Genomic DNA, 27,130 nt, shown 5'->3' with positions numbered 1-27,130 from the left:
TTAATTCTTCATCAGATCCCTGAAGAGTTTATCAACTGCTGTTAAGGCATGTCCAACAGTCATGCTCACCTCATCCCATATGATGAGTTTTGCAGAGATCAGTTCTCGTGCAGCTTGAGAGTTTCCTCTGATATTTGATTTAGCTCCATCATCAATTGGGATTGAAAGCTTGAATAGGGAGTGATAAGTTCTTCCTCCTTTAAGAAGTGTGGCAGCAATGCCAGTTGAAGCACATGGAATAACCATCTCGTTTCTTCCTCGAATAACACTCAGAAATGTGTTAAATAGATAAGTTTTTCCACTTCCTGCAAACCCGTCAATACAAAATAACCGTTGAGGTTCATTCTCATTGTCAATTGCTCGAATGACTATATCGTACACGTGTTTTTGTTCATTATTTAGTGTCGATAATAAATAATCACCATGTCTTTTTTCTTCATATACATTATACTCTGTGACGTAAATATTCACTGGAGTTGGATCTGGCAATTGGAAGTTCTCACAGCTAATTCCATTATTTCTCAGAATTTCTTGTATATGATTTAAAGCCATATTTTCAGGATTGACAACATTGTTGTGTACAAAGTCTTCAATCATGTGATCTTTGTATTTATTCCAAAGAGTTGGTACATCTGTTGGAGTTCCAAAGATGCAAATATAGGCAAATAGCTCTCGAAGTTGTGCAGGCATTTTTGAATTTGTTGCTTCCTCTAGCGTTTTGGCCCAAAGATCGTCAGCTTCTATTAAATTCTTCGCAATTGCTGCATCCTTAAATGTTTCATAAATAACTCCGTTGACAGTTCTCAAATCTTTAAAACATTTAGCTCCAGCCACATGTAGGAGAAGAAGACGTAGATAAAATCTTTCATTATCTTTTATGCTCACTGTGTATAGCCTTGAAATTATTTTTTCGCCACCATTTTTGCGTGGCTTCCACTTAGTTTCTTTCTTTTCATAAACATAGTGAGAAGGAATATCTGTGTAAAGAAAATGCACTGCATTTTCATCAGATTGATTCAATTTAAACCATGCAGTCAACGTAGTATCTCTTGTGACCTCTCTTTGAGCAGCTTGCTCTTCATTTCCTGCTCGGAAATAAACTATTTGGCAATCAGGCAAATGAACTGCCAATCTTATTACTGTGTGAGACTTCATGAACAAATCATATCCGTTCAGTCTCCACATTGCTTCTGGAGCACTAACATATCTTGCATCCAGGAATGAGTTCACTTCATCTATTCTAATGAATCTTGTGCCATCTCGTGCTTGAACTTCAATTGCAGCACAATCAAATCCTTTATGAATATATTTATATAAATATTTTACGCTTTTCACTGATGAACATATTTCCAAATTGATGTGTCGATTATATTTCATGATTAAATATGGTGAATATGGCACCACCCATCGATTATCAATTTCTTTATTTCTAACGATGTATTTTTTCCCAATATTTCTACGTTGATACATGGGATATCCATTTACATTAGCATTAGTTTCTTCACGAAATTCTTTTGGAAAACCTTTTGAACATTTTCCATCGTCCCCAGTGCAAGGATATCTCAAGGAGGAATCTCCACATGGACCGTGAATCATGTGTTTCAAAACTTTTGCATTAAGTTCTGGATATTTTTCTTTGTCAGGAATTTCAGCCCATACCATCATGTCAATGACTTCTTGAAGTCGGGGCTTATCTTCATCACTCAACATTGCAAGTAAATGCAAATGTGGAAGTCCTCTTTTTTGAAATTCAATCACGCCTGCATAAGCTACAATATTTCCAAAAATTTTATTTTGGATTAGATCCTTTAAAACCTCTTTGACATCCAAGTTAAATGTTTTAGCGATTAAATCAGGTCGAAACTCTATTAGACATCCATCAAGGTTATCCTTAATTTCTGGACATCGAGGATTGCAAGTCATAGTAAGAAAAATGTCTGGTTTACCAAACTTTCTGACCAAAGACATGGCATCTTGGTATCTTTCTTGCATGTTCCTTGGACTGCCCATAAATGAAGATGGTAATATTACAGGTATACCAATTGTAATTCCTTCATTTTGTGCTCGATTATCAAGGTGATCCATTAATCCCGAATAAAGTTCTGCTCTTAATTGAGGTTGATTCAATTTAATATAATTAAGAAAATATTTTTAATCGGCTCTCTATATTAATAAATAAATAAGATGTTTTTATAATCGGCCAATAGAGCCAAGCGCGAAAATTAATTTTTAATTTTTCGCAACAGTATCTCTTGGTTTTGAGATTACTGAGTTCTATTGATTAATTAACCTCGAAACTTTACAACGGAAAAATAGGCGAGAAAAATATAGGTCCGAAAAGTCGCTGCAGCGGGAATTGAACCCGCGGTGCTTTTACGCGGGTTCAATTCCCGCTGCAGCGACTTTTCGGACCTATATTTTTCTCGCCTATTTTTCCGTTGTAAAGTTTCGAGGTTAATTAATCAATAGAACTCAGTAATCTCAAAACCAAGAGATACTGTTGCGAAAAATTAAAAATTAATTTTCGCGCTTGGCTCTATTGGCCGATTATAAAAACATCTTATTTATTAATATAATTAAGCCTATTGGCTTCAGTTTTCATATATGCATCAAGTATAAATTGACATCTCAATTTTCCTACTCTTTTAAATTGGCTAAATTCGGCTCTTGGTGCCAGCAGGTGAGCATAATAATCCATTTGAGTTATTTTAAATCCTGAATATTTAGGATTATAAGATTTCAATTCAGAATGCCATCCATCGTTACCATATGGATATAACAAAGGATAACACATTGGGTCACACCTTTTGTCCAGAATTGATATTTGTTGAACATCGTTCGAATTTTTATTATAAATCCGAATGTCTCTTTCAAATGGAGGCTCACCATCTACATTCTGAAAGACCACAGCTATTTCATTAGCTCGTGGAGCATTATATCTTCTTTGATCATGTTGAGGATCGTTTCGAAAAGACAACATTAAATTTACTGTTTTATTGCCTATCAGATTAAGATCTTGTTCAACTTGACGCATCATCTTGAAAGTTTTTGCAAATTCATTGCATTGAACCATAAAGCATGACAAATCTTTCATTATTTCTGGATTACACTTTTGATTAGCTTTGTTATTCATTCTATGATTTATAGCTTCTTCTATATCTAAAAAGTAAAGCTGCGCAAAGCGCGGAGCTTGCCCATCCGCTGGGCGCATTGCCGTCGAGGTCAAATGATGATATTGCCCATGAATCTTTAAGCAATAAGGAGCATTGTTCACAACATCCAATGGATTTCTATTGCCCGGGGCACCCATGGAAGCCATAGCTAAAGCACTGTTATATGAACGAATATTATCAAGGAAATTTTTTTATGCAAAATCATTTCCCATGTATAATTTTTTAAGAAAATCAGGACATTTTATTGGCTTTAATTGAAGCTTGCCCTTTTGGCAACAATATGTAAAGGAGGATGGGTAAAATCATTGGCCCAAGCGATGGAACCTTTTTTATGCATGTTTTCTTATATTTTTGGATCTGCTGAATTCAAATCAAACGTTATTTTCAAGGTACACCAATGGGAAAATATTGAAAATCGCATTTAAATTGCAGATCTGTTCTTAGCATGATCCAAGATCAATGAAGTGAACGTGGCGGCTATCTCATCTCGTGTGTGTGTGTGTGTGTGTGTGTGTGTGTGTGTTAAAAGTCAAGCATTACAAAAAATATTGTATGTGGCATGTGCGGAAGACAACGAATTACGTCGCGCGTGAAGTTGTCGCATTCGCCTCAGCTTATGATACAGATACAATCACACTCGTACTCGTGCCTTCGGCTTGTGCTACAACTTCACGCGCGACGTAATTCATTGTTTTCCACACTTGTCACACAAGATACTATTGGGATATTTCAGAAAAAAATTAGTTTTATTCTCACATTTAGACTGACTTACAGTCAAATTCGGCTCTATTAAAAAAAAAAATTATTTTTATTAGAGCGCTTAGATTTATCTTTTCATATTTTCCGGCAATAATTACTCTGGCGCGGTGTTATAATATATTTCTTCATTTTTTTATTGATTGGAATGGATAAGATTGTAACATTTGTGGCGTGAGCTTATCTAAAAAAGCAAGATCATCATATCGTCATGTAAGTGATAATATGTTTGAATACATAATATGTTACAGAAAATCTCATCGTGACCAAACTCAAGCTGTTCAAAGCGCAATTCCAAATAAGTACGACGAAGGGTCATGCTAAAAGGAGAACTTCAATTTAAATGCGATTTTTAATATTTTCCCATCGGTGCACCTTGAAAATAACGTTTGATTTGAATTCAACACATCCAAAAATATAAGAAAACATGCATAAAAAAGGTTCCATCGCTTGGGCCAAAATCCGGTGATTTTACCCATCCTCCTTTCCATCTTTAGGTTTTTCACATTCAAAGTTTAACGATTTGCAAAATTTACATTCTACATTCATTTGGCCAAGTGTATGAATTGGCACATTTATTTCATGGTCCTTGACAATTAGCGCAATATGACGATTTAATTGTCTAGCTTGTTGCCTTCTCTGAGCATGTCTCTGGGCATCAGCTTCGAGACGTTGAGTCCTTGCGTCGTCATCTTCATCGGCCCTCTGCTGAGCATGTCTCTGGACATCAGCTTCGAGACGTTGAGTCCTTGCGTCGTTATCTTCATCGGCCCTCTGCTGAGGATGTCTCTGGGCATTAACTTCGAGACGTTGAGTCCTTGCGTCGTCATCTTCATCGGCCCTCTGCTGAGCATGTCTCTGGGCATCAGATTCGAGACGTTGAGTCCTTGCGTCGTCATCTTCATCGGCCCTCTGCTGAACATGTCTCTGGGCATCAACTTCGAGACGTTGAATCCTTGCGTCGTCATTTTCATCGGCCCTCTGCTGAACATGTCTCTGGGCATCAGCTTCGAGACGTTGAGTCCTTTCCTCCAAACTCTCAATTTTTCGTCTTTTTCGTGAGCGTCTGCTTTCGCGACTTACTGTATTCAAATTTCCGCCTTTCCTTTTTTGAGGCATAATTATCTACGTTGTACCGTATATGTTACTTTATGTTATATAAAGCAATAATATTTCTCAAAGTACGTCAGAATTTTTATTTTATATTAATTTTTGATTGCTTTTTTTATTTTATAATAATTTTGGATGTATATCTATATATATCTATATATATCTATCTATATATATAAGTATCGTCTATTTATATAAGTACCTATTGTCTTTCTGTATAACCGCGAACTACTTATTCATTAATAGATCGATTTTTTTGATAATCTTTTCTTTCTCGTACTTATTCTGTTTTATATTTATTCTTTGTATAGGCGCACAGCAACCTTTTTTTACAGGCGCACAGCAGCCTTTCTTTTACAGGCGCACAGCAGCTCTGTATCGGTGGATAACAGCTGTTTTTTACAAGCGCACAGCAGCCTTTTTTATATAGGCGCACAGCAGCCTTTCTTTTACAGGCGCACAGCAGCCTTTTTTATATAGGCGCACAGCAGCCTTTTTTATATAGGCGCACAGCAGTCTTTCTTTTACAGGCGCACAGTAGCTCTGTATCGGCGCACAGCAGCCTTTTTCTACAGGCGCACAGCAACCTTTTTGTATAATTTTATTGTTTAATTGTTTAATTAAATGTTTAATTGAATTTCAGATATCTTAGAAATATTTTTTTTTATAAGAAAAATTTAATAAAAGTGTAATTATTAAAAAATATTAATTACAAATATTATCTTAGAAATATTTTTTTTATATAAGAAAAGTTTAATAAAAGTGTAATTATTTAAAAATATTAATTACAAATATATTTAAATACATTTATTATATATAGATAATATAATTACAAATATATTTAAATACATTTATTATAAATCTATAATATATACAGATGTAAAAAATGTACCGTCTCCTTGTAAAAAATGTACTCTCCCTTCACTTTCCCGTCTCTCCCTTTACTTTCCCCTCTTCAACGTTATAACTTTGTGTTTTCTATTTTAATCGATCTATCCATGATGACATTTAACATGATTTAATGTGAAATCAGTAACTTATATAATCATTTATGAAGTGACTCACATCAAGAAATCAAAACTCGTATCATCCCTAAGAGGTGATTTTGTTTCTAACGATGTATAAAACAACGTGTCAAAATGTCTAAAAAGAGCAGCGAAAATACATGCAACTCGAATCAGAATAATGTAAGTAAATTTTAATTTTAAAGAAAGAGAAAAAGAGAGAAGTGACAAAATGAAAGAAAGAGAATGAGATTAAGAAATAAAAAAAATGACATTAAGAGAGAGAATAAGGTTAAGAGAGAAAGAAAGAGAGATAGAGAGAGAGAGAAAGAGAGAGAGAGAGAGAGAGAGAGAGAGAGAGAGAGAGAGAGAGAGAGAGAGAGAGAGAGAGAGAGAGAGAGAGAGAGAGAGAGAGAAAGAAATGATTATTAATCTACTATTTTATCTATATATCTATTTTTAGAATGACATCGGTAGCGAAGATCTTAATGCCGAAAATGATGTATTAAAGACGAAAGTACGGGAGTTGCAGCAACAACTGACCGCTGCTTTGGCCAAACGATCACTACAACCTGAAGTGGCTGTTGATAATCCACAACCTGAGGTGGCTGCTGACAATCCACAGCCTGCAGTGATGGCTGCTGAAAATATACATCCTGCAATACCAAAAGAAATTGAAAAAGATATATTGCAACGTAAGTATCTATATTTATAAGTACCGTCCGTTTGTCTGTCTGTCTGTCTGTCTATATAACCGCGAACTACTTCCACATTTATAGACCGATTCCCTTGTAATATCATAAATATATATATTCTTTTTACAGTAAAAACTAAAGCTCGATGGGCAAGAGCAGGACGTGGCCGTGGACGCGGACGTGGCCATGGACGCGGACGTGGTCGCGGACGCGGAAATACCATTATAAACTATATAAGTATGTAAATCTATATCTATATATATAGATAAAAAAATGTATTATCTTGGTCAAAGTAGCGGACAGTTGTTGCTGCAACTCCCGTACTTTCGTCTTCAATAAATCATTTTTGGCAATAAGTTCTTCGCTACTTATGTTATTCTAAAAAAATACATATAGATAAAATATATCTATAGTAGATTAATAATCCTTATTTCTCTCTCTTTCTCTTTAACACACATACACACACACACTCTCTCTAAATTAATAATCCTTATTTCTCTCTCTCTCTTTCTTTTTAACAAACACACACACACACACACACACACACACACACACACACACACACTCTCTCTCTCTCTCTCTCTCTCTCTCTCTCTCTCTCTCTCTCTTCTTTTTTCTGTAAATTAAATAGATATTCGGTATATATATATAGATGTATTATTTAATAAATAGATATATAGATACATATAAAATAGACATACATATACTTATATATATAGATAAATATATAGAAATTATTATAAAAAAAAATTTTTTACATCAAATTTTATTTTTTTTATTTTTCTTGTTCTTGTCATCACTGATATCTTTTCGTTTCTTATGTATTTTTTTCGCTTCTTCCATAAATTCTTTTTTCTTATCTTCCTGATTTTCAAAATCAATTAATGCATTTAATAATACGTCATCGAGCCCATCATCAAGCACTCAAATTTTTTAATTTTAAATTTAATTAGATATATTATACAGTCAAAATATTTATTAAAAGATTTTTAAAATTTAAAAATAATTAATTAATAAGTATTTGTTTTTATTTACCGTTTTTAAATTCTTCAATTTCTCTTTGTCTTGACATTTCGTCCATGCTGCTATTCTCATTATATAGATTTATTTCACTTATTTCTTCAATCGTGATACTTTTAATTTCATCTCCATTATTTTCATTTATTAGTACATTTTCACTTTCATTCGATTTATTTGTTAATAGTTCATCTTGAAGCACTGCAATTTTTTAATTATAATTTAAATTATAATTATTAAGAATTTAGTAAAATTAAAATAAATAAAATTATTTTTAACAAATTAACAAATTAATTATTTAGTATTTACCATTTTCATATTCGTCAATTTCTCTATCTATTTTGCTCTGTAATTTTTTATCCATGATATTTTCTTTATTAATCAATCTATTTATTTCACGAATTATTTCACGAATGACATTTAACATGTGAAACCAGCAACTTATTTATATAGTCATTTATTAAATAACTCACGTTAAAAAATATAAACTATATATTATTATTACACATAAGGTGTATTTTTTTAACGCTATCGAATAAAAGTGAGAATGTAATAATGAATAAAAATAATGGAGATGAAATTAAAAGTATCATGATTGAAGAAATAACTGGACAGAGCGAAACAGATTTCGAGAAAATCAGTCAATAAATATGTGAATGCGTGGGTGGGTGGGTGGTAATGTAAAACTTAAAAAAACCACATAGTAACTATTCCTGAAAAATTTGTAAAATTTTGGTACCAATTACGCGAAAATCGGTCAATAAATGTGAGTGCGTGGGTGGATGCGTGGGTGGATGGATGGGGGTGAATGAAAATAATGGAGATGAAATTAAAAGTATCACGATTGATAACTGGACAGAGCGAAACAGAAAATTTCGAGAAAATCAGTCAATAAATGTGTGAATGCGTGGGTGGATGCGTGGGTGGATGGGTGGTAATGTAAAACTTAAAAAAAACCACATAGTAGCCATTCTTGAAAAATTTGTAAAATTTTGGTACCAATTACACGAAAATCGGTCAATAAATATGAGTGCGTGGGTGGATGCGTGGGTGGGTGGATGGGGGTGTAAAACTTGAAAAAACCACCATCATCGTCATCCCCAAAAATTTGCAAGATTTTGGTACCACTTTCGAGAAAATCGATCAATATATGTGTAAGTGCGTGGGTGGGAGTTTTACATACAAAAAATTTTTTAAAAATATGATTTCTCGATGTTTTGGATTCTGAACACATTGGCAGAAAAATCTGCAAAAAAATTTTTTTCGCGAAAACAGCCTCTATGTTAAAAAAAAAATTAAAAAATTTTTTAAAAACCCACATCGTCACGCTCTCCGAAAAATTTACGAACTTTTGGTACCAATTTCCAGAGAATTGGTTCATTAATGAAGGAATAGTTCGCGGTCAGACAGACAGACAGACAGACAGACGGACAGACAGACGGACGGTACTTATATATATAGATGTAATTTGCTAAGTTACTAAACTGTGTTTGAAAAGCTGACATTTTTGTAAGCTGTGATTAAAAAACTATATTGTTTAAAAAGAAGATGGTTAAAAAGAGATTAAATGGAATGTAGTGTGAAATAATTCGTTTTTTTTCTTTTCTTACATTTTATATTTTAACTAAATTTGAAAAGTGATATATAATGAAATATTTTAATTAAAAAGTTGCAAATATAATACTGTTTTCTCTTTATACTGATTAGAAAGAATGCTTTGTATAAATTCAAAATACTATGTTTATATACTGTTCAATATATTTATTTGTAACTAATGTAAAATAAATTACTTAGTTTTCATATGTTAAATAAAAGATATTAAATGTATTTTTCTTTGCATTATTTGTAGCATTTTTTCTATTTATCGAGTAAAAATATACAATATAGTTTAATTTATGTATGATTAGTTTTTTAATATAGATTAGAAAGAATGCTCTATATTTTTTCTAATCAATATGAAAAAACTAATAACATAAATTAAACTACTTTTACTCAATAGAAAAGAGGCTGCAAATAATGTAGAGAGACATTTTTAATATCTTTTACTTAACATATTAACTAAATTTGTTTTACGATTATTAGTTATAAATTATATTGCAAACATAAGTGTTTTAAATTTGCTGACTCCGAGTTGAGTCGAGTTATATGCTTTCTGTCTTTTTATTTTATAAATATAAAGAAAAGAGAGAACATTCTCAACTCGATTTTAAAACGGAATTAAATTGTTACGTCCTGTGAACTCCACGATTCTTTTTTTTCGGAGAATGCAAGGCGACATTCGAAATATCGCAGACGGATAAATAAACTATGAACTGATAAGCGAGGAAAACATATGCTGAGATAGTTGAATAATAATAGTAAAGAATCGTTACGTCCTGTGGACTCCGCGATTCTTTTCTTTCGGAGAACGCAAGGCGATATTTTAAATATCACAGTCGCGCAGATAAACCGACGATCTGACAGGCGATGCAAACATATCTCGAGACAGCTTCATCGTAAAAATAAAAGAATACATACAGATCAACTCACAAAATTCAAGCTATAACTTATCATATTCTAAGAAGTTAAACTAGTCGACAGTTCTCTAAACAAAACCAACAGTTGGGAAGACTAATAAAATTTTAGAAGAAAGACTAACAACGATAAGCGATTCTAAACAATTCTCGGCTGACAGATCGTCGTTACGCGATATCTGCATAAGATAAGATCGAGAGGGTAATAAACATATCAACTACACTTGATAGCAACAAATTCTGCATTGGTCGAAACATAAGGGCCTAAGCAAAGCCCTGACCAGTCACGACAATTGTAAAATTAAAAAGAGACGCCTCCGGGACCTAAAGGGCGTCATTGAAAAATTTCCTATTCGTCAGGAAATGTTAATAAACCAATGGAGAGGAGAAGCAAGAAGGTTTATATACCCGCGACATCCCTCGGGAGAGCAGATTTTACTCCGGACTCTTGAGCATAATTTTTCGCACACGACTTATCCGGCCTCATACTTAGACCTTTTCGGCCTTTTCGAACACTATCATTTCAAATTCGGCCTCACTCGAACTCAAGTTTCGACGCTCGTTTTGTGTGTGAGTGAGAACAGAGTTAAGTGCGACAGCGAGAGGCAGTGAACAATAGCGAGTTCACAAAACCGGAAATACAACTACCGGATACACTGCAAGTGAGACCTCCACCTTGAAGCGCTTGACTCGACGCAACTCTGTTCTGGATATTTTTATCAGCGCACTCCATAAGTAGTAAGTTTATCAAGCGTGCTACATCTCCACCCTTATACTTAAAAATAATTCTGGGACTTCAATTAAATTATAATTGTTTTCGTTCTTGATTTATTAATTTATTATCCTTGTTTAATTCTAACTCTGAAAAACTGTCTTTTCTCCCTCCATCCTTACCACCCCCCTCTCTCTCTCTCTTGAAATCACTTCGGATTTCCCGCGATAGCGGAGCAATCCGTGATTTCTTCCATTCTCTCTCTCTCTCTTGAAATCACTCAGCATTTTCCGCGTTAGCGGAGCAATCCGTGATTACTTCTCCCTCTCTCTTGAAATCATTTCGGATTTCCCGCGATAGCGGAGCAATCCGTGATTTCTTCCATCTTCTCTCTCTCTCGAAATCACTCTGGATTTCCCGTGAAAGCGGAGCAATCCGTGATTTCTATCATCCCCTTATCTTTTGAAATCACTCCGGATTTCCCGCGATAGCGGAGCAATCCGTGATTTATTCTCTCTCTCTCTCTCTCTCTCTCTCTCTCTCTCTCTCTCTCTCTCTCTCTCTCTCTCTCTCTCTCTCTCTCTCTCTCTCTCTCTCTCTCTCTCTCTCTCGAACGAACGAACGAACGAACGAACGAACGAACGAACGAACGAACGAACGAACGAACGAACGAACGAACGAACGAACGAACGAACGAACGAACGAACGAACGAACGAACGAACGAACGAACGAACGAACGAACGAACGAACGAACGAACGAACGAACGAACGAACGAACGAACGAACGAACGAACGAACGAACGAACGAACGAACGAACGAACGAACGAACGAACGAACGAACGAACGAACGAACGAACGAACGAACGAACGAACGAACGAACGAACGAACGAACGAACGAACGAACGAACGAACGAACGAACGAACGAACGAACGAACGAACGAACGAACGAACGAACGAACGAACGAACGAACGAACGAACGAACGAACGAACGAACGAACGAACGAACGAACGAACGAACGAACGAACGAACGAACGAACGAACGAACGAACGAACGAACGAACGAACGAACGAACGAACGAACGAACGAACGAACGAACGAACGAACGAACGAACGAACGAACGAACGAACGAACGAACGAACGAACGAACGAACGAACGAACGAACGAACGAACGAACGAACGAACGAACGAACGAACGAACGAACGAACGAACGAACGAACGAACAAATAAGTAATAAAATAACTAACTAAATTATTAAATAATTAAAATATCAAAATTATATAAAAATATATATATATCCCTTTTTTTCTCTTACAAGAACTCCCAGAGTTATTTTTCAGTAAGAACTCTTCTTGTCCGGTTATTTTATTGTTCGCTCTCGTAGTGGAAAATCCAAGGAGACGACCCTCGCGAACCGCGGCTAAATTAGCGCGAAACCGGCGTAATAGGCGGTTAAGGAAAGCGTTGGCACGGAGTCTGGCTGCGGGCGAAACCTTCGGCTCCTTAAATAAAATTAACACACCGATTCACACAGAGACAACCAATACATATCACCCTACGGTCTCTCCTATTTCCTCACCCGAACGTACAGAAACCCTGCTGATACCGTCCCCCGCTACCTCTGCTTCTGCAGAACTTTTCGATTCCCCGCGAACTCCTTCTCCTCTTTCTCCCGAACCCGCTATACCTCAGCGGGCCCCTTCCCCTCACTCCTCTGTTTCCTCTGAGGACGCCAATTCTCCGCGGAGCCCTTCTCCCTTTCTTCCCCCTGCTTCTCCCGAACGCCCTGATCCACCTAGATCTCCTGCTCCCTCAACAATCATCCTCGAGGATTCTCCTCCCTCATCCCCAACGTCCTCTGTAAATAGGGAACATCCGGAGGAGTTCGAAGTAATAGATATCGGCGACGACGATTCCGAAGAATCAGAATCGCCTGCCAAGCTCTCATACGAGCAATTTAGAGCTTGGTTGATAAATCAGCTCCCAGGGATACGAGAAGTCCCTGAGGGAGCTTTCACAATTGGTCCAGGCCCCGTAGACCACGAGGCCTTACGAGAATTTTTAGAGACCACTGATAGGAATAACATCATCCCCTGGTATGTTCCCGGGCGCAGATATCCTTTAGCCGTCCCTGCACACCTCCTACGAACTTATCCCCCCTCCACCGCCAAAATTACCGAACTCTCATAAACTAGCATTCTTACTCACACGCACACACATGGACACAATTTTTATATATCTATTATCGTTTAAATTATTGTAACCACCAATCGGGACCCCAAAATTTAAACAATAACTCTTTCCCCTTTCTGCCCCGATTGAAGACCTCCGTACCTATGTATCACCCGCGACCCATACACATACACTCACACTTTCATTAGCGAACATCTCTAATTATTATTTATATTATCATTATGTATAGAATTTCGTTTGCTGGATTATTAGAAATAAATTTATAATTGTAACGTAAATGGTTTCTGTTTTAATATAACCCGTTCCCACTCATTCTCGTAAACCGAGATCGCACAAGGTCCCATCCTGCGCAAAAGAGATTAAATTCTCTTGCCGAAAAGGGACCACCGAGCGAACGGCCCTTTAAATAGAGTAAGAGCGACCCTTGCGGTCGTTGACCTATTTGGGCCCAGACGTTCGTTCGGGTCGAACAGACGGATAGTCTGCCGTCGTTCGAAAATAAATTTAGTTACGTCCTTCCTTTCGACTCTTCCTTTCTTGAGTCTGGACGTAACAAAATCGAATACATTTAATTTCACTTTTAGAATTTTTCCTTTCAGACGCCTGAGAAATTTCCCTAACATATCCTATAAAAATTCTCAGGACGTCCCTAACATATCCTATAAAAATTCTCAGGACGTCCCTAGCATATCCTATAGAAATTCTCAGGATGTCCCTAAACTATCCTATGAAAATTCTCAAGACGTTCCTAACATATCCTATAGAAATTCTCAGGACATCTTAAAGCTGTCCGACAGGATATCCTGTGTCTTAAGAACTAGTATTTAGCTCTCATTTGCTATTCCTCAGGACGTCCTGAGTATATCCCGGGATAAAATTTGGATATCCTCAGGATATCTGTAATGTCCGTCCTGGATATCCTTCGGATTTTCCGAGGATGTCGTGCTATCTGGGAAATGACATCAAACACGACATAAATCGGATGATTTTTAATTTGATAGGTAATTTAAAATTTTGATTACATATAACTACTTCCCATACAGCACATGATATCGTTCGAATATTCTGTACTCGTACTGTAAATATATGTACTGTATATAATATACTTCAAACATTTCTATAACATCTCTAGTAGTATATTGGTTCTCGTAATTTCTTAGAATGTACTTATAATATCTCACAATAGTATATTATTTTCCATAAATTCTCAGGAAGTACTTGTAATATCTCACAGTAGTATATTATTTTTCGTAAATTCTCGTATACTACTCAGAATATATAAATTGAATATTATAGGGATCAGGATCAAAAAATGAGTTTCAGGACCGACGCGCACGCGTAAAATATTTTCGGCTTACGGCGCCCTAACGAACCGGGCTGTCCGTTTTCTTGTTGATGATTAACTGCAAAACAAGCTATCCTGGCTTGTTGCGTATACGACAGCGCCGATGAGAAGTCCGCTCGCGGCGTGTTGCATTTTTGCCGACGAATCGGTTAAGTTCGCTCGCGGTGTGTTGCTTTCGCCTGGGATACGTCTATCATATTAGATCTGTTCTTTTTAGTTGAACTGGCACAGGCATACTGTGAACTTACAGGTTATAGGGCGGTATACATAGTCCGTTCTTATTTTAAGACCGTCTTAAGTAATGTCTTAAGATGCTAACGCGGCTTTGTAATTGGCTTATGACATCTTAAGATTGCACTTAAGACGATCTTAAATATAAACACCGACTATGAATACCGGCCTTAGTGCAGCCATTTCTAAAAAGAACAGACCTATTGCATACGTATGTCGGCCACTGTCGGCCTCGTTCTCTTTCGGTTCCGGCCTCTTCTCTCTGTGTCAATGAAGAAAGTGGACGTGATTTTAATCCGAGGTAATCTTTATTTTTATTACAATATAAAAAAGCATGTATACAATTATGAAATATATGTTTGGATATAATTTTCATGAAATTTTATGCATATATTTCATAATTTACTGAAACTTGTGTTTACAAATTAGAGGTTATACGTTTTTAGAAAGTCGCATAAAATAAAAGTCCAGCATTTTGAACCGCGCTTCGGATTATCTTCTATTCAGCAAACGTATTAGATGAATATTTTTACAATATAGTAATCTAACGTAAAGTAACTTGAAAATTGTGAACTACATATTTCTGTTGTACTTGGGCTGCGGTCAAGCTGCCGCTACGAATGCTTTGAAGCGTTCTTCTTCACCTTTTTTTCAATAAAGATAAAAGGAGAAAAGAAACGCTTCGAAACATTTGTAGCGGCAGCTTGATCGCAGCCTTAACCCTCAAACACAGCTCTGGGTTATCGAAACACAGCTCTGGGTTACGGTAACCCAGTCCGGATTTGAAACACGCGTCAGTTGAGCCTGTAAGTCGAGAATCTTCTTCTTCCAAAAAAGGAATTTTATTTCTCTTACAATAATAGTTATACAATTATACTTATAATATAATTTGAAATCCGATTGCTACACGGAAACACTTAGTATTTCTAAACGATGAAGGGCGGGGAGTTGAAACCTGGGGGAAAAAAATACTTTAAAATTAGTGCATTAGATCCCGAGATATATGAAAAAAAAACTCTTGGTTACGCTAACTCATGTGCGGTGTTAACGGGTGGCTCAGAAAGTGCTGTGTTTGAAGGTTAATCGTGAGCTTTATATTATTGAGAGATATAATAGCAATTATATCATCCTTACTTGTAAATCTTATGTTGCAGCCACAGATGAAACAGGTCGTCAGCTTTATTATAATATTATATTAAGCACTTGTTATCTGCATTCTGTAAAAAAGTCTGCGCACGTACGGCAGTGAGACTACGTAAGTATGATAACCAATAAAAAATTTACATGTTTGCATTGCTCTTCTTTCTTATAATATTCCATAATATTCTATTGCCTGTCATTTTCGTACATCTTTCATTGATTATCAGTGCAATACATGCTGCATTCACGATATTTACTGCCAGTTCTGAAAGTCTTTAAATCAAATATGAATGTTGAAAATTACATTGGCTATGCGAGCCAAACGTGGATGTCAGTACGTATGCTTCCAATGAAATTAATTTTTTCGTTGGAATTTAATTCATTGTGCACGAGGCACGAATTTTGCTTGGTACTTAAGCCAAGACTTTATTTGGGAATAATCTCAATTCGAGATTTAATTTCCCGAATTCGGATCTATATTTTTCTCGCCTATAATTCTGTAGGGGGGTTAGAGGGGATTCGGGAAATTAAATCTCGAATTGAGATTATTCCCAAATAAAGTCTTGGCTTAAGTACCAAGCAAAATTCGTGCCTCGTGCACAATGAATTAAATTCCAACGAAAAAATTAATTTCATTGGAAGCATACGTACTGACATCCACGTTTGGCTCGCATAGCCAATGTAATTTTCAACATTCATATTTGACTTATTATCTGCATTCTGTAAAAAAAGTCTGCGCACGTACGGCAGTGGGACGACGTAAGTATGATAATCAATAAAAAATTGACATGTTTGCATTGCTCTTCTTTCTTATACTATTCCATAATATTCTATTGCCTGTCACTTTCGTACATCTTTCATTGATTATCAGTGCAATACATGCTGCATTCACGATGCCAGTTCTGACAGTCTTTAATCACGTACACTATAGATTTTCACTACTGAGAGTGAATATCGCAACGCAGCTTGTATATGCATTGCACTGATAATATCGAAGATATGAAAGTGACAGGCAATGGAATCATCAATACAGAGTGTCCCATTTTAATCACCCCAAACACATCTTTATTTTCGATTGTACAAAAAAATGCTTCAGACAAAAATTGTTTGGTTTAAAGGAGCACACATGATTTCCATGTGTCATATTGTAGATGTCATCGTTTTCAAGAAATTTTAAACGCGAATAATTTATTACTAAAACTTGATTTTTTTCCTTGAGATAAAAATTATAGATTTTGTTAAGACGTTTTTAAAACATTATAATAAAGTTTTTTTAGTTATGAATTTTCTGAGATTTTTAATATTTTGTTATGATACTTTATAATATAAAATACGAAAAATACCTATATGATCTACTCACATCGGAATCATGTGTACCTTCAAACAAAACAACTTTTGTCTAAAGCATTTTCTTCTACAATAAAAAATAAAAGTTTTTGGTGTAGAACGATTAAAATGGGACACCCTGTAATTTGTCGAATTTATTTCTTTTCTGATTCTTTTTCTCTTATTTTTCTTACTTTTCTTTGAATAAACATAAAAAATAATGTTTAAATGAACATCAAAGTATATGTTTACGATAAAATTTTTAAAAAAATTATTACTAATATCAAGAGACACGGTAGTGTCTCGCGTCTAGTTAGGGCGAAGCCGACTCTTAAAAGCGAGGCACCGTGTATCTTTACGCGAATCGGACAGTTCGAGATAGTCACAGATTCGGATGCTCAATAACGACTGAAGCGATCGAGTTTTTACTAGGCTTAATCGATAGATTGAGTTCGATTTATATAATGAAAGTGTATTTAATTTTGCTCTACGTGCTTTGTAAGCGGAAATATCATAATGTAAAGTCTAAATATGAAAAATTTCTTTTAAGAAACGTCCACGTCATCATCATCATCATCGTTCACGCATACATAGTAGTATCTATCGTGCTACACGTATTATTAATCACACGTATACAACACATGCATACACGTATATCACACGTAAACAACACATGCAATAGATGCATGTAGTAGTAATCTTGTCCAGTTCTCACGTTTCACAACAGACGGCGTTAGTGGCGCTCTGCGATATTAGCAGCGTGCGGGGATATGTATAATATATATATATATATATATATATATATATATATATATATATATATATATATGTCATAGGGCGTTTTCCAGGACCTATTTTTTTTTATAGCATTAATTTAATATATATTCTATTGTATATTGTTTCTTACTATATACATTATTATGTATACAGTTTACTATAAGATATTTAAAATTTTAGATATTACGATTATTTCCAGGTCTATATATATATATATTGGTGTTTTCCAGAACCTATTTTTTTATAGCATAAATTTATTATATTTTCTATTGTATATTGTTTCTTACAATATACATTATTATGTATACAGTTTATTATAAGATATTTAAAATTGTACATATTATGATTATTTCCAGGTCTTTATATAGGATGTCCGGCAATTCGCGCCCCACCCGTCAGATGCATGGAAAGTAGATTAAACTTAGTAGAAAAGTTCTGTACTATTGTTCGATATTTGCAATAATTATTGAGAAATTAATTGAAATAGATCGGCCAATTTGCGCGGCCTACAAGCACGCGGCAAGAACAGACAGCCTACTCGGAGGTCCAGCGTTATGCGACATTCGTAAATGTTATTATCTTTTGTCGATCGCTCCTCCCCGCGCTTAGCAACCGTAATATTATACTGTTTCTTCCTGCCGCGTACTTGGTAACCGTATAAAACTGGGCTATCTTATCTCGCCGCGCGCTTATAGGACGCGCGAATTGGTCATTTTTTCAATGAATTTCTTATTAATTATTGCGAATATCGAAAAATGGTAGAGGACTTTTTTACTAGATTTAACCTGTTCTACCTGCAACTGATTTTAATCACTGAGATTACTTGAACAACCTGTCTTGCAACACTACCCATACAGCACCGAAAGATTGCAGAAGCATTGCATAGACCTTACATTGAAACATTGGAATATTGCATATTGGTTGCGAAATATTGCTGCATCATTGCTGCAAGCTTGCTGCAATGACTGGTTGGCCGCTTTTTGTAATATTACAATGAAACATTGTAGCAACATTGCAATGTAATGTATTTGAAAAAATATGCAACGTGCTGCAACTATTTAGTAATATTACTTTTTTTTATTTTACTGGCAAAAATTTCGCTTTTGTCATCTTTTTTAAATATATTTAAGTATAAATTGATATACAAACATCAATTGGAATTAATTATATCTTTATTAAAAATGTTTAAAGGAAATACATTTAATTATATATCTATATACATATACATATATATAATATATATATAAGTACATTAAATATAAGTAATATATTTTTTTATATTAATTACACATATTTCTCAATGTCTCTATTTGGACTCAATGTCTTAATAGGACCGTCACATAATACAATAAATGAACAAATTATAGTGACTACAATGAAAATTGAATAGATTGTATTTTGTAATCTTTATGGAATGTTGCTGCAATATTCTCATGAAATATTACAATTATATGTTTTTGTAATGTCTCTACAATGTTACATTGCAACTTGAAAGATTGTAACATTGCTGCAATATAACTGCAACGTTTTGTGCTGTATGGGTAATATTAATAACTAACTCTTCATATATAAGCGATTATTATTTTAATCTCATAAACTCATATTTCAAAAATATACACATATATGTATATGAATAGATCTAATTTATACCATATTAACATATATTTGATTGTTTTATACCCAGACAGCACCAAGTCTAAAATTGACGCATAAGATATCATTAAGAAATCTTTAAGACAGCTTTAAGAAATCTTATGATATGATATCAAAAAGACATCTTAAAGATATCTTAAAGATATCTTATGCGCCAATTTTGGACTTGGTGTTGTCTGAGTATATACATGATGAGATCTACGCCCCACTATAAACACCAAGCAATAGCAATATAACATCAATATTATAATTTCTCACTCAACAACTGATGCATTACAAGGCATGTTACATTGTTGAGTGGGAAATTATAACATTGATGTTATATTGCTGTTGTTTGGTGTTTAGTGGGGCTTGACTTATTTATAGCTACAATGGAAATCCACATCGTCAAAATCATGAATATAAATGTGTGAGATTGTAAATTTGAAGTAATCAGACAGATTGATATACAAGTAATTTCTTTATTTACATATGTATATTATAATAAGAATAAATATTATTTTACATAATAGTCAATTAACAAATAGTATAAAACTTAAAGAATCAGTGTAAAAATGCATGTACATGTGGGATTCACAGGCATACTCTTAATATGAAAATTCAAGTGGCAACTTGTCATTGTCAATAAAATATCAAATCTGTAATTTTTTTCTTTTATATTTTCAAATAATAAAATTATAAACAAACTTGCATACGAGTTACACAAATAAAACATAATTTGTAAATCTATACATATATCGAAGCTATACTAACAATAAGTAACACATTATTATGACTTATATCTCAATGATCTTTTTGACAACAGAAAGAAATACTAAACCATTAACTATTTAACATCTTAATTATCTAAAAAAATATATATAGGTATAAAGCTGGATATGTATATATACTAGGACTCTCTATTATACGTATAAACGAAAATACGTTTATTCGTATAAATTAACATATCCGTATAGTATAAACGTTTTTCCGCACACGTGTTTTAAGGACCTATTATACGTTTAAACGATTATACGTTTAAAGGATAATATACGTATATACAATTATATAAGCATTATTATTTAAGTTAAATATTATTAGTTGGAAGAGCAGTCGCCCGGCAAGCGAAAGGTCTCGGGTTCGATTCCCGATTCAGCCGACTTTCGGACCGATATTTTTCTCGCCTATAGCTTTACAGGGGGGTAAAAAAGGGGAACACAGGAATTAGGGATCCAAACCAAGGATACAATTCCGACTTAGCGAAAATATTAATTTCGCGTTATTTAACGCAAAAACATCGCGTTTGGCTCTAATGGCCGAGAGATGGAGATATATGTATTATATGATTATTATTTAAGCATAATAAGTTAATTTTGTACAATATTCTCTTTCACTCAATAGCAGGAGATTAGATAAACAGATTTAAAACACGTGTACAGGAAAACGTATTATACGCGGATAGGTTAATTATACATGTAAACGTATTTTAGTTTAAACGTATAATAGTGAACTTTACGTGTAAACGTTTTCCTACAAGTAAACGTTTTTTTAGAAGTAAATGTAAACGGATAAACGTTTTACGTTTACACATATATTTGAAAAACGAAATAAAATATAAGTTTTTCGAATATACGTGCAAATGTAAAACGTTTATCCGTTTACATTTACTTATAAAAAAACGTTTGCTTGTAGCAAAACGTTTACGCGTAAAGTTCACTATTAAGGTGCCTTATTTTCATACTGACGTTAGACGCTGAATTTTAGCGTCAAAAGACGTCATGTGATCAAAACTGACGAATTGGTATCTTTATTTTTGGTCACGTGACCTCTTTTGACGCTGAAAATGAGCGTTGAGCATCTCCATGAATTTGCATCTTTATACGTTTAAACAAAAATACGTTTACACGTATAATTAACATATCCGTATAATACGTTTTCCCGTACACGTGTTTTAAATCTGTTTATCTAATCTCCTATTGAGTGAAAAAGAATATTGTACAAAATTAACTTATTATGCTTAAATAATAATGCTTATATAATTGTATATATACGTATATTATTCTTTAAACGTATAATCGTTTAAACGTATAATAGGTCCTTAAAACACATGTGTGGAAAAACGTTTATACTGTACGGATATGTTAATTATACGAATAAACGTATTTTTGTTTATACGTATAATAGCGAGCCCTAGTATATATTCATATGTAACAGAACTCTTTCTTTGAAAATATTAAGCTAAGATTGCATGCAGCAAGGACCAATCAGAAGCCTGTCGCAAGCCACTCCAATTGGTTCACATGTCCTAGCACATGCGTTGTCGCAACTCAACGCATTTATGTAGTCTTAGCTTAATATTTTTAGTTTTGACAACAGTTTGGATTTATAAAGCATAAAACGCGGGAGTGTTGCTATAACCTATATATAATAATAAGATTTATATATTATAATAAAATAAAAAGATAGTAAAACTGTTTTTATTTGATTTAAGATATTTGCATTACACATTGAGATGTTTGCATTAATTAAATTTTCCAATAATGTATATGATGTGTGTCAAGCTAAGAAAGTTAAACAAGCAAACAATGATACTTGTATTGTTCAATACAAATCAGGAAGTCGTTATGTTGCAAATCTTCTAGTGATAAATGGTAATGTAAAATTAATAGAATTACTTTGACCATGCTTTACTTGATCGCTTACTAATTATATTGTATTCTTTACTTTGAGTATAAATGTTTCCTTTATTTAACAATTATATTGTAATTCTTAACTATAATTTTTTCATGTTTTATATTATATATATGTATACATATTTCAGATAATATTAAAATGCTCACAAATATTAAACAAAATTTAAATAATGATCTACCTAAAGTGCAACTTCATAATATTTCACTTGTTGAAAATTTTCACGCCAAGGTTATAGACAGTACATACAGATCAGTTTACACAGAACATACAGATCAAACACATTCTTCACAAGAAACAGATACAATTAGGTTCAATAATACTTGTGATGATCTACATGTAGACTCTACGTTATGTAGTATGCATAGCGATATGAGAAATGATAACTTGCTTTCTGAAATGCAAGAAATAAATTTGTCACAAGATGTTCTTAATTTAGACTCATATATTTTTAATAATAATATAAATGTAAATTCAGATTATAATAATTCCATTTTAAATGTAACAAATAATGAGAACTTAACAAAAAAAGATGATATACATTTTACTCTAAATTCGACCGATGATATATCATCATTCAATGAACAGTTTAGTGATTCAGATTCAAACATAAATGAAAATACTAATCTAAATTTTCAAGGTTGGAATACAACCAAAAATATATTATCATCCAGATATATTGGACAACAATCTAATGAAACTATAAATTCAAGAAAAGAAAGCTCTTCACTTTCTATAAACTTAGATGTTGGTAAGTTTTAGATTATGTTCAGATTTCTTTTGTTATTTCTAATAATATTTATTTAATATTAATTTAATTTTAATTTTACAGAAGAGTTGAAAAATGACGTCGGAAAAGAAGCATCTATTGATACGATAAGTAGTACAATAAATGATTTGACAGATTATGAATTAAATGATAGTGATAGTTTAGAAAGTGCAGAAACTGCAGAAATTAATAACAATAATTCGGCATCAACTTCAAATAATAATAGTACTTTCTATAAATCTTCCAACAATAACACAACAATAGATACTTCTTTTGATACTATAAAACTTAACGTAGAAGGATTTTCTGCTTGCGATGATGCTCATTTGTATGTTGAAAAATCGCGAGGCCCTAAAGGTCAAGGCAAAACAAATTTTTGTTTCTTTTGTTATAAAATGCAAACAAAAATAGCTCGACATTTAGAAAATGTACATAAAGATGAGGAAGAAGTAAAAAAGTTTAGGTTTCTGCCAAAGGGTAATGCAGAGCGTAAAAAATTGATAGATCATTTAAGAAGAAAAGGGAATTTTATATATAATATAGATCCGCAATTCAATAATGGAAATTTAATAACATGTAGACGACCACAAAAAAAATTAAAACGTGATGCTACAGACTTTGCACCATGTTGCAAGTGTAAAGGTTTCTTTGCCAAAAATAGCCTTAGACATCACTATAGAATTTGTGATCCGAAACAAAGACAAACTGTAAAATCAACATTAGCTCTAGCACGTAAAGAAGTTGGTCGAATTCATAAAGATGCTTGTCAACAATTACGAGAGCATGTCTTCCCAGTAATGAGGGAAGATGATATAGTAAGAATAATTAGATACGATTCCCTTATTATTAAATATGCTAATAAAATGTGCAAAAAATATAGTTTGCAACACCAGCATGATATGATAAGAGCTCATCTCAGACTTCTAGGTCGTTATTTAATTGCTTTGAAGAAAATTAATCCTGAAATTACGGATTTTGCATCACTTTACGATCCAAAATTTTATGATTCAGCAATCAGAGCGGTAGATATAGTTGCTGGCTTAAATGAAACGACATATATATACAGAGCTCCCACTGTTGCTTCCACACTTGGCACTTGTATAAAAAAGATAGGTCAAATTTTAGAAAGTGAATATATTAAAGAACATGATAAAGTAAAAAAAGAATATGTTCATGACTTTATGTCTCTTCTTGAAGAAGATTATGGCTGTACTGTAAATAAAGTTGTACTAGAAAGTCGAATTGCGAAAAAGCGTAATGAAAAAGTGATATTACCATTGAAAACTGATATTACTAAATTGAATAAATATATAACAAATTTACGCGAAGCATCATATAAGATATTACAACATAAATTTACGTATAAAGCTTGGTTAACTTTAGCGAAAGCTACTCTTATTTACATTCAAATATTTAATCGTCGGAGAGCAGGTGAAACAGAACGATTATTAATAAGTGATCTTAAAAAATCAGAGAAAATTAATGAAAGTGATGAGCAGTATCGAAAATTACTTCCAGAAGACAAAGATGCTGCGGCGAAGTATAGACGCGTCATTATTCGTGGAAAACTCACAAGATTTGTTCCAATATTATTAGATTTTGAAATGCGTAAAAGTTTAAAAGTTATTTTAAAATTTCGAAAGAATGCAGGTGTTTCTTCTGAAAATCCGTATGTATTCGGAATTCCCGGATATCATAACAAACGTCATAAATATCTCAGAGCTTGTACGTTATTGCGTCAATTTGCTCATGAATGTGGTGCTAAACATGCAAAAACATTACGTGGTACTACTCTACGAAAACACATTGCAACAACATGTGCGAGCTTAGATTTACCAGAAAATAAAATAGATCGTTTTGCAAGTTTCATGGGACATCATGAGAAAATTCATAAAGAAATATATCGTCAACCTATAGCAGCGGTTGATATTTTAGATATGTCAAAAGTTTTAGAAAAAGGACTTGGTATGCATGATGAGAATAAGGAGAATTTGCATATGAATGCTTCAAGAAATATAAAACAAAAAGACAATATAAATAATTTGAAAATGTTACATAATTTTAGTGGCGAGGCTAATTTAGATTTATTAGAGGAAACTGAAAATGTTGAATATGGTAAGCAATTTTTTGTGCTAATATAATTTGTAAAATTTTTTTATTTATTTATCACAATTATGAAATTATTTTGAATGTTTTATATAGATCTTTTCATTTTAATTAATTTTTATTTAAATAAATTCTCTTATATAAAAATTAAATTAATCTTTCACATGCTTAATAAGTTTGATTGGATGTAATGTTTATATATTTCAAAATATTGTTGATGAATATATTCAATAATATATATGTGTTAAATTAATCTTTTATTAAGTAAATATTTTAGTGACACTTAATTTTATATATGTATACATATATATATCTAATTTATAGAAGTAATTAAATAATAGAATCTTAACTGTTTTTATATATAATATTAAATTAATGTTTTTTAGATTTTTAAATATCAAAAAATAAATATTTTAAAATAGATATTATGAATAAATATTTAACAAATAGAAAAAAAGAAAAAGCAGTTATAATTGTTACTAAACGGTGAAATATATAAATTTGTTTTCTGCCCTGTAGAGTACATTGAGCGCACAAAGTATGATGATGATTCTGATTGCGAGAATTATAATATTCATAATGATTACAGATATAATAAATCAGATGGTAAGTACATTTTTATTAATAAAATAATGTTTATTACTGAATGTACAATTATAAGATGTATAATTTCTATGAAAGTATCTCTACAAATATTATATATAAGCTTTAATTTGTTTATGTGCTAAATATTGATATATTAAATGCACATTAATCGCATGGCTTTATGTTAAAATGCAGTTCATATTAAAAAATTTGATTTAATAAAATATTTAATAAAATATGTTACATAAAAAATTGGTTTTTTATATATATTGTGTAAAAGTCTTATAACTTATAATATAAATACTAATTAATATTATGCTATATATTCATAATACAGCGAATTTTCAATTTAGAAATGTATCATTCGAAATAATTTATATTATACTTATTAATATTTCTAATAATATAATATAAATAATATAATTTATTATTCTATATTATATTATTAATAATTTTTAAAATTTTTAAGATTTGTTCTTGTAACTCAAAGTAATTATTTTGTAGCATCGTAGATAGATTAGAATAAAACATTCTTGTTTTTGAATTTTACAGGTAAAAAATGTGATAAGAGTAATAATAATAAATATCCAAAAGCAACGCACGAAGAAAATCAACAAAAATTTATTATCAATTCTAAAAAGAAAAAACGCTCGAGTAAGTATTACATTTTTCCTTGTAATAATACATTATATTTAAGCCTTACAAAGAATTATATAGAAAATTGTAATAAGTAATAGTATTGTAATAATAACTTTTTATTTAACTTTTGTTGTTTTCATTCTATTTTAGCATTATTGTTAATATATATTGTAATATATATGTTCTTAATTTGATTTTTAAACATTTTTATTATTTCTGTTCGCAATTTATATTCTAATTGTAGTTAATGCTGGTGTCGGCTACGCTCTTAACTAGGCGCGAGACACTACCGTGTCTCTTGATATTCTAATTTCTTTATAAATTTTATTATTTTTAGCATCTCCTTTTGGTAAAACGAGAAGATGCCGCTGGACTGAGAAAGAGAAAAATTTAGTGTTGACTGCTTTCCGAGAAGATATTGCTAAAAAAAGGTTACCATCTTTACTTCGCATAGAAAAATTTAAATCACAAAATAAAATTTTACATAAACGAAGTGCGGTAGTTATAAAAACTTGGATTCATAATCAATTTAAAAAAAAAGCAGAATTCTCGCTAAAGGCAGATGATAAAACAACAGATAATAAAAATAATGATATATGCAGAGAGAATATTAAATCAATTTTTGCTAGTTACATCAGTAGAAAAGCTATACCTAGTATAAACGAATGCATAATTGCATATAAATCTAAAGCTTTGCAAAAATTTTGTC

The 27,130-nt window shown here is 32.7% G+C and overlaps 1 protein-coding gene and 1 pseudogene across 1 annotated transcript; one reads left to right on the top strand and one right to left on the bottom strand.

Annotated features, from left to right (window-relative positions):
* Positions 1–1,710, bottom strand: LOC145941435 (uncharacterized). The gene is made up of 3 exons (XM_083047549.1): positions 1,461–1,710; positions 423–1,271; positions 1–305 (listed from the first exon to the last, which is right to left on the bottom strand). The coding sequence occupies exons 1-3, from the start codon at positions 1,708–1,710 to the stop codon at positions 1–3; spliced, it is 1,404 nt and encodes a 467-aa protein (XP_082903675.1).
* Positions 1,711–6,178: 4,468 nt separating this feature from the next.
* Positions 6,179–27,130, top strand: part of LOC145941434 (uncharacterized) — a 56,178-nt pseudogene continuing 35,226 nt past the window's right edge.

Source organism: Prenolepis imparis, unplaced genomic scaffold (assembly GCF_030444845.1).
Source record: "Prenolepis imparis isolate NDT839.2.m4 unplaced genomic scaffold, iyPreImpa1.0 SCAF_10, whole genome shotgun sequence".
Lineage (NCBI taxonomy): Eukaryota > Metazoa > Arthropoda > Insecta > Hymenoptera > Formicidae > Prenolepis > Prenolepis imparis.
Note: the sequence above shows the minus strand (reverse complement) of the source record. Positions and strands in the feature narration are given on the sequence as shown.